General features: G+C 33.1%; 1 protein-coding gene across 1 annotated transcript; it reads right to left on the bottom strand.

Moving 5' to 3' along the window:
• Nucleotides 1–2,022: 2,022 nt before the first annotated feature.
• Nucleotides 2,023–4,636, bottom strand: LOC105765822 (calcium-dependent protein kinase 34). Its single transcript, XM_012585079.2, has 8 exons — nucleotides 3,852–4,636; nucleotides 3,609–3,752; nucleotides 3,370–3,522; nucleotides 3,167–3,282; nucleotides 2,909–3,076; nucleotides 2,672–2,799; nucleotides 2,467–2,563; nucleotides 2,023–2,335 (listed from the first exon to the last, which is right to left on the bottom strand). The coding sequence occupies exons 1-8, from the start codon at nucleotides 4,537–4,539 to the stop codon at nucleotides 2,231–2,233; spliced, it is 1,599 nt and encodes a 532-aa protein (XP_012440533.1). The 5' UTR covers nucleotides 4,540–4,636; the 3' UTR covers nucleotides 2,023–2,230.
• Between the last annotated feature and the right edge of the window lie 4,922 nt (nucleotides 4,637–9,558).

The raw sequence follows: 9,558 nt of genomic DNA, 5'->3' as shown, positions 1-9,558 counted from the left end.
TTGTTAAAATAAGTCTAAAAATTCAAAAATAAAAATTAATATGAAAAAATCAAAAATAAATTGAATAAAGATGGTAAATTTAAAAATCTAAAAATTCAATTCAACCAATTGATATCACCCTATAAAATAATACTAAGAGTAGGGAAATACAAAATCAAAATATGAAATATGTGTCATTAATTAAATCGTGAATTGGTTAATTATTGAAATAATATTAAGATTAGGCATGACTCAGTTAATTATTGGTCATATATATCACGAAGCAAATGTAGAATTCCTAGGTCAGAAAGAAGTAGGTTTTAGCAAAGGACTTAATAATCCCTAAAAAAGCAAAGGATAATTAAAAGTTACCTGTTAATCAAGCTTTCTTTAAATTTGAGTCAAGATACAATCTCCAAATCCTACGTCATTAGGGATTTGTCTTCTTCTGTAACTCTCTCTCTGTCTCTATGTATATATATATATAGATACGCACGACACAGTCAGTGTTTTCTTCTGATCCTCTGATATATTTACCGTGGTAATTTCATCTTCTTTCCCCTTTTATTATTTTATAATGTATGATAGTGAAGAGGAGTTGAGGCAAGTGATTGGAGCGATAAGAGAAGTGAGATGGTGCCTGCGGACTCTTGTTCCTTACCTTTCTTGGGTGGCAAGTATTTGAAAACCCAGCATGCGGAAACCCCTCATGATTCAAGAAATAGTTTCTTTTGTAGATACTGCGGCAAAGGGTTCATGTCGAACAAGGCCATGGCCGGCCATCTTCGGATCCATAGTCACCATCACCCCACCTCAAAAACTGAGCTCCAACAACAACAACAAGAAGATGATGATGATGATGATGATGATGATTTCTTCAGTTGTTTGGTTTGCACTGAAAGTTTTTCATCGATGAAGTTGCTGTGCCAGCATACGAACATCCATCGTCATATGGATTCGTCTCAAGAAAGCAATATTTCTTCAAGCGGAGCTGACACCATTGTCAAACAAGGGAATGGCCCCCACACCATCGATTTGCTCAAAGACTTTAATTTCAAGTGGTCTCGAACTGGTAAAAGAGGCTCCAACAGAATCACTAGCCAGGATGCACAGCCCTTGAAGTTGAGGGTGAGACCCCCCCACATGGAGACAAGGAAAAACAAGAAGATGAAGACTGAAGATACATCAATGGAGTTTGAACTGGGAGGTACTAAAAGTGAGAGCGGAGTGGACCCATGCCATGCAAGAAGATCAAGGAAGAATAAGGCGGTGAAAAGTGAGCACCAATGTGAGATATGTGGCAAGACTTTCGAAACGGGTCAGGCTCTTGGTGGCCACAAAACCTATCATCGGGTGAAGAAGAACAAGGTGGAGTTATTGCAGCAGGGCAAAACCAAACAAGAACCCTGTATGATGACCCCAATGCTGCTGCCTCATCTATCTCAACAGCCTGATCCAAGTCATCCTAAGACCATGCTGGATTTTGATCTTAATATCCCTTACCAACAATAACTTTTTCTGCTTACACTATACCTTCCTTTTCGGATTTTCTTTATTCAATTTGTATAAATTACCATGTGAATTTCTTCTGTAACTTAAATTGCTGTGCATATATAAGTACTTTATTGCTTCTATATTAATAGTGATTCTCTTTTGCCATTTTCTATGTGCCTTATTATTATTTCTCAAATCTGCTCTCTAAATTTTTAACATGTACATGTTGTGTTTAAATTATTATGAAGTAGGAATATTTGGCATAAAGATCAAACCGGCTTAAATCGTATGTGTTGTAAGAGATGTCACTCATCATTTGAATTGTCAAGATGTTATTATCGATTGATTTGTTTGGTAATGTAAGATTAGGATGCAATTATCAACGACTGATTAAGACAATATTTTGAATATTTTCAATGTTATTGGACCATCTTTCTTTTCTATTGATTTTTAAAAATGTGATTACAATATTTATGAAAAGGAGAATCAAAAAATTAATAATCAAGATTTTCAAGTTTAACTCATTCAATTACAATAAAGAAAAATGGCCCTTTGTTTTGTATTCTCATACTACCTCTTTATACCAAAAAGAAATAAATAAAAAATCCATTAGACTTAGAAATCCTCAAATCCCCGTCAAACTTAAAAATTAAAAAAGAAAAACCTTAGCCATGTCCTAAATTTTATCGTATCCTCTCCCAATTTTTCTCTTGATTTTGAATGGGAAATTACAAAGCATTTGTATTAATATTTTTTTTTATGTCTCGATATTAACAGATAATTCGCGCCGCTTCTTGGTATGTGCTTCAGGGTTTCCTTTTCTCATCATTGCCACGAACTCATCATAGTTGATCCTTCCGTCCTACAAAAATGTGTCAAACGTCGTAAATACGATGTGTGAGTAAACCATGAATATTTTGAATGAAAGGGTTGATTCTAAGATGAAAAAGTTGCTTTGGTTTTACTTTCAAAATAGTAATATATATTGCTTACATTGTCAGAGTCAACCTCAGAAACGATTTCCTTAATGTTGGCGTCATGCATGCCATGTTCACGCAGAGCTTGCTCTAGTTCTTCGGTCGTGATGTACCTAAAAGTAGGCATATATACATATGCAGTTACATTCACCAGGTTAGAAAACAAAATTTCACAACGTAAAATGATTGGAACTAGATTTAGTGCTACTGTATATCATTACCCGCTGTTGTCTTTATCAAAGTGTTGGAAGGCATGGTAGAGATGGTCTTCCCGGTCCATTCGGTTCATATGCACTGTGGCCGTGATGAACTCATCGTAGTCTATGGTTCCGTTTCCGTCTGCATCAGCCTATATAATATATATACATATTCATAGAAGTCAAGAAAATCAATAGGTAAATATTTATCTTTTGTAATATTACGGAAAAAATAGAAATAGATGTTTGGAAATGACTTACAGCTTCCATTAGTTGTTGAACTTCATATTCAGTGAGCTTTGTTCCTTGTTTAGCAAGGCCTTGCTTTAATTCTTCGAGTGTTATGGTCCCGCTGTTGTCGGTATCCATGCCCTTGAACATCTCCTTCAATCCCATGATTTCTTCCTCTGATAAACATCCCGCAATGACCTACGCAAGATTTTCCAGGAAAATTTGTTACCCATGTTTTTGGCAAGTTATCAGTGAGATGTTTGAAATAATATGGACTTAATGAAATACCCGCAAAGCAACTTTCTTGAAGTTGTTCATTGCTTTAAACTGTTTGAGCCTACATATAACTGCGTTGTCAAGAGGTGTATCAGGTGCTTCACCATCCTCTTTGATCCATGGATGGCCTGTTTGCCCATACGCATACATATCTCATTAGAATCGTGCTGACTGAATTTTTTACAGCACAAAACAAAACAATGAGCCATACTTACTTAGAACCTGCACTGCGGTTAACCTCTGCTTCGGATCCGAATTTAACATCTTCTTCACAAGTTCCTTCGCTTGAGGTGAAATTGAAGGCCATGGATCGCTCGAGAAATCAATGTGGCCGCGTAATATTGAATTGAATATCCCATTTTCGGATTCTATCAACAAAAGTTGTATATTTTAGCTGCTGGAATACATTTAAATTAATTACCTGCAGGAAATGAGAATGATAATAACAACTTACCAGCCCAAAAGGGAGGAACACCAGATAGAAAAATATACAGCATAACACCAATACTCCATATATCTGCTTCTGGTCCATATTTCCTCTTCAAGACCTCAGGTGCAATATAATATGCACTACCAACAATTTCTTTGAATTCTTCACCTGTTTGTTATAATATGCAAAATCAAATCAATAATGTTTTCTATAATCAATTAAATGTATCACGAGAGATGAAAGGAAACATCTCCACAAAATAAGTACCAGGCTTGTAGAAGACTGATAGACCAAAATCTGTGGCCTTGAGAGGGGAATCTTCATCCTTATTCAACAAGAGGAAATTCTCGGGCTTGAGATCCCTATGGATGACCCCCATAGAATGGCAAGTGTGCACAATCTGGACAACCGTGCGAAGCAAGGAAGCAGCGGCACGCTCGGTGTAATGGCCCTTAGCAATGATCCTATCGAACAGCTCTCCTCCGGCACATAGTTCCATCACCAAATGAACGGAATGCTTATCCTCGAAGGCTCCCTTGAGCTCGACAATGTTAGACTGACCTGTCAAATGGTGCATAATCTGAACCTCCCTTCTAACATCCTCAATATCCTCCTTGTTGGCAAGCTTCCTCTTGGCGATAGTCTTGCATGCGAATTGTTCCCCGGTGGACTTGTTGGTACACAAATGCGTAACCCCAAACTGACCCCTACCCAATTCTTTGCCAATGTTGTAGGTGGTTTTAATATCTTCCATAGGGCGGCCTAAGACGGGACCAATGGGGTTGGGCTTGTTGGAAGGCTTGGAGGAGATGCTTTGAGTAGGAGAAGCCTTGGGAGGAGAGTTGGGGGAGTCTTCATTCATGGAAGTGCTGGTATTCAATTCATTTTCAGGCCCGGGTTCTCCCTTTTCATCGGGGTTAGCGGCGGGGTCGCTGCGAGAGCATAGGTTCCCCATGGAGAGAGAGAGAGAGAGAGATGGAAGTTGAGGGGGATGGTGAAGGCCTTAAGCAAGGGGGAGATTAATTTTCAAGTTAATCAAGGAATTAAGGTGTTGGTTGAAAGAATAGCGTAGACCAGCTTGGATTTTAGTGTAGAAATTGAAGGGACTGATGGTGCGGGGTTTTAGGGTGAAACCTGTCTAACATTGTCTTGAAACAGTTATGGAGGATTGTCTTCCTAAATGTTGGAAATCCTTGTTTTTTAGACAAAGGGATTTCTCAGCCTTATATTGGAAAACCGTTTTTTCTGTTTCTTGGGGACACCTCATTTCTTCTCATTTATGGGCTTTAAATTTCCATTTTCAACCCAATACCTCTCATCCACCACAATCCATATCTAGCAAGTAGTAACCACCCCCCAACCTTTGTTTACCAGGAATCAACATAACCTTTTCTTGTAATTATTATTTATGATTAATATAAAATCATTTTATATCACACTCAACTATTTTTTTTATTAATAATCAAGAGTAGATTTGGTATAATCAAAACTACTCACTTTTTTCAATAATAATCTTAATTTACATTCTAATTCAAATATATAATAAATATTTAAAATTTGTAATCTATTCTTTTGAACAATTGTATTCCATTTAACTATATATTAGTTTCTTCTTTTAATAATATCGAACATCATTAAACGTATTAGACTGATCATTTGTATTTTATTTAATTAGAATAATTTGGAAAATAATCACTACATCTCTATTAAACCAGAGGTGCAACGTTCTTATAAATTTTATTGGTATAATTTTCTTATTTATACCAAACTTTTCCCACAATTACATTCTTAATAACTTCATTCTCTGAAATTATATTTTTTTCAAATGTCGGCATGAAAAGCCGCCTAATACTACTAATCAATGAACACTGGCGCCCTTAACATTTGACCAAGCTTTAAACGAAATAAAATAATAAATACTAAATTTGACCTATTTGGACGAAAAGGGTGCCACTAAAACTTGGACTTGGCATAGCCACCAAACCCCAATCCATTTGGTTTAATTAGGTTCGTTCATATTATAAGTGCACTACGATGCACTGGGCTGCTTAACCTTTAGGAGACACAGAATCAAATTTTTGATCACCCTATCAAATTCCTAATGATAACCAAAACCCCAAAAAATTAAACCCCACACTTAATTAATATACTCTATTTATAATTATCTTTTTTTTTAATTCAACAACATTTTTTTAATTTAAAATATTTTTGCTGCAAATTGCTCCATAATGTATGGAAAAGGAAAGAAATAATGGCAATGTAGGACCTTAGATAGTGAACCGAGAATAACTCGTCATGGCATTTCTAGCCCTTAGGGAAGAACTATGTAGTAGAGTTGGTTTTTATGGATAAAATAATGAGATTTGATTGATTTACTGCCTAAGTTTATAATTGATTCTGAATTAATTTAATTTAATTTATGTCGTTAATAATTTCATCAAATTAAATTTAAGTTTAATGTATATGCTTCGGAATAATTTTGAGTATTTATATTATCTTAAGAAAAACAATATTGATCCTTCATGTTTAACATTAATTTATAAATTTTCTTAAATTAAATCAAATAATCTCTAAATTTTAAAATATATATTCAAAGTAACGATTAAAGGTCATGTTATGTTTTTCAATTTAATTTTCTTTGGGTTAGGAATTATATTTAATTGAAATTATAAATAATTTAAATAAATAAAAGGCGATACAAACCGACGACTTAATTTCATCGGTGGCATTGAGTGATATGATAATTGACAAATTAATGCCATTCTCCAACACCTTTTTAACGTTTCCACCCATCCATACTTCCAAATCCTAAATATTATTATATCAATCCAACCAAGAATGACCAAATTTTAATAATTACATGACTATTTTTCAAGCATAATTTAGAGGGTTGTGTCGATTGCTAATGGGTAATAAGAAGTGTCACTGCTTTTCCTTTTGAGACACGTTGCCCCGACAAGGCGAAGCAATTGCAAGTGTGATTAGAAATGAAAGAGGGAAAGGGTTGAAAACCTTATCCGCTACTTTTCAACCCACCATTATTATTAACCTTTTTCAAAAAGAGCACAACTTATATTAATAATCAATGTTCCCTGTAATATTCGAGATCCAAAATCATTGTTTTAGCCGAAAATGTGTAGCTTAATAAATTTGTAATCCATATCTTTATGATGTAGTGGACCCAAAGCAAATGTTAGCCGTGGCTAGAATGTTATGCCATTATTATAAAATATTCAAGAGTTTTGTGCATTTAAATAATTAATTAATTTTTTCGTTAGTATCAATTGTACGATCAGATGTAGCTAATTTATCATATATGTTGACGTACTTTAATAAAAAATTTTGTTTTAATTCTTGAGTAATAATTTTATGTATTGATTCGCCTTGAATACCATTGAAGCAATGAAATAAAGTTTCTATAAAAGTCTAATTCTTAAAGATATTTGATTATTTAATTTTACATGGAAGATTTATTCAAGCATAATTTAAGAAAGTATACATTCACACTAAATAAATAAATAATTGTAACCCTATAATGCTTATCTAAAGAAAGCTCGCCTATTTAATGACAAATTATTGAAAAATAGCACATATATGCTTATTCTTAGTAACTTATTGTTTGTTCAAATTGTAGCTAGGTCTTCAAGAGGAAAATTTTATTAAAAAGATATTTTAACCGAGGTATAAAAGTGAGGTTGCAACTCGTTAGGTAAGTTGAACGTAAAATTACATTTTATTTTTAGATTGATGATAGATTATGTTGGTAAGATCCTCCTACGTAACCACTTTTAGTAGTTCATCTAGTTGCAAATCAACATAAATCTAACAAGTGATTTAAACGTTTTCACAATTTAATATATACTTGGCATTTACATATTTTATCAAATTGGTCCTTAATTTTTTAACTAAAATTGATGGTTAACCTTTCAAAAGTGTCGAATCAAGTTTTAACATAAATGCTAACTAAAACAATATATATTTTTAACGATGTTGACATGACAATCCGCATAATAGTTATGTTGATATGGTACTATTTATCTTATATGTCATGTTGCATAATAAAAATTAAAATAACAAATATGTTTTTCTAAAATAAAGAAACACAAATATGTCATATCGCAGCAGAGGCGTATCTTAACAGGGCATTTAAAATACTAAATTCTCAAGAAAAATATTTCAATTCCATATGAAGTGATGGAACATATTATTGCTAATTTGCGGTAACCTTTTCAACTGAATTCCTCATAAACCAATCTATTTTGTTATTATTCACGTGCTCACATATATACATACAATATATTAATTTTGTAATTTAATTGTTATTTGATAAATTAAAAACACACACCCTTAATCTCCTCTTAATTTGACTTCAATTGGAATTTAAAAGATAAGAAAATGTTAAAAATATAAGTATAAAGGCGACAAAAATATTAAAGTTTGATATTCTTAGATAAACTCTATTAAAAAAGGGTAAACTACAAAAATAGTCACTTTTGTTTGTCTCATGCTACATTTTAGTCACTTATGTTTGAAATGTTACGTTTTAGTCACTTATGTTATTATTTTGTTACGAAGTGATCACTCTTCCGTTAAGTTTCGTTATCTCCTTAACGGTAATCCTACGTGGCAGTCTAACTAGATTTTAAGTGCCAACTTAGATTTCCTAATGGGATGAGAATAGATTTTTAATTAAATAAATTTAATTAATTAAAAAATTTAAACCCTAAATCTTAGTTAAAAAACCATTCATCTCCCCCCATTTTTTAATTTTCTTTAAGGGGTTTCTCTAAGACAAATTATGCACCTGTAAAGGACATCAAAGGAAACGGCAGCACGAGCATGTCCAAGGTGACTGAAATCATAGTCACATGAGACATACATGTGAACTTTTCAGGGTTTTGGGTTTGAAAACCTCTTTTGCTGAGTCATGGTATTGTAAACAACAAATTGGAATTCTTGGGTTTCCTTCCTAGCCATCGGTTTAGAAGCTTTTTTTTTGGTTTGTTTCTTGCTTTGAGGGATCCATTCTGACCCTAAAAAATTACCCATTTTTCTAAAAACTTAAATCACATGTAAATTAGTATGAATCTCCAACACCCTACATCAATGGCAAAAAAAGAGTTCATAGCTTTTGAGACGCTTTAACAGTGAATTCATGCTTTAATAAATGGGAACCTTTAAACAGTGAATTCCAACACCCTACGTCAATGGAAAAAACAGGAGTTCAAGCTTTAAAAAAATTGTTAACCCCAATAAAGTTAAAAAAATAATTGGAAATTCAAACTTTTGAGACACTTTAACAGTGAATTCAAAACTTAAAATCCATGTGTCTCTCATTCAAATAATAGACCAAAGAAACAATCTTTAACAATGAATTCAATATAACATTAAACATTAAAGAAACAAAACGATGCATTAAGTGATTGAAGAATGAAAAGAACTCACCAATTAATCAAGAAATTAAAGATGCAAAAACCCAAGTGCGGGAGATGAACGGTTTTTTAACTAAGATTTAGGGTTTAAATTTTTTAATTAATTAAATTTATTTAATTAAAAATCAATTCTCATCCCATTAGGAAATCCAAGTTGGCACTTAAAATCTAGTTAGACTGCCACGTAGGATTACCGTTAAGGAGATAACGAAACTTAACGGAAGAGTGATCACTTCGTAACAAAATAATAACATAAGTGACTAAAACGTAACATTTCAAACATAATTGACTAAAATGTAACCTGAGGCAAACAAAAGTGACTATTTTTGTAGTTGACCCATTAAAAAATAATTTAAGTTGACCTAATTATAACTGATAATCCAATTAATTGGAAACGTTTAAATATAGAAAACATAAATAACAATAGAGTTTTAGTTTGTTTTCTTAATTCAATTATGAACCCACTTTTTTTTGAGCGGGTCAACTTAATCTAATTCCGCAAATCTTGAACCCTTTAGCTCCTTAGAGGCTCCGCCTCTGTT

Source organism: Gossypium raimondii, chromosome 5, assembly GCF_025698545.1.
Source record: "Gossypium raimondii isolate GPD5lz chromosome 5, ASM2569854v1, whole genome shotgun sequence".
In the NCBI taxonomy this organism is placed as follows: domain Eukaryota; kingdom Viridiplantae; phylum Streptophyta; class Magnoliopsida; order Malvales; family Malvaceae; genus Gossypium; species Gossypium raimondii.
This window is presented reverse-complemented; position numbering and strand designations above follow the sequence as displayed.

Excerpts from the sequence above, each read along its gene's own strand:
- LOC105765822 (XM_012585079.2), bottom strand. The coding sequence starts at position 4,539 with ATGGGGAACCTATGCTCTCGCAGCGACCCCGCCGCTAACCCCGATGAA. Across the intron at positions 3,523-3,608 it reads TGTTCCTCCCTTTTGGGCTG|AATCCGAAAATGGGATATTC; the intron begins GTAAGTTGTTAT and ends TTTTGTTGATAG. Across the intron at positions 2,564-2,671 it reads TTTGATAAAGACAACAGCGG|GTACATCACGACCGAAGAAC; the intron begins GTAATGATATAC and ends GCCTACTTTTAG.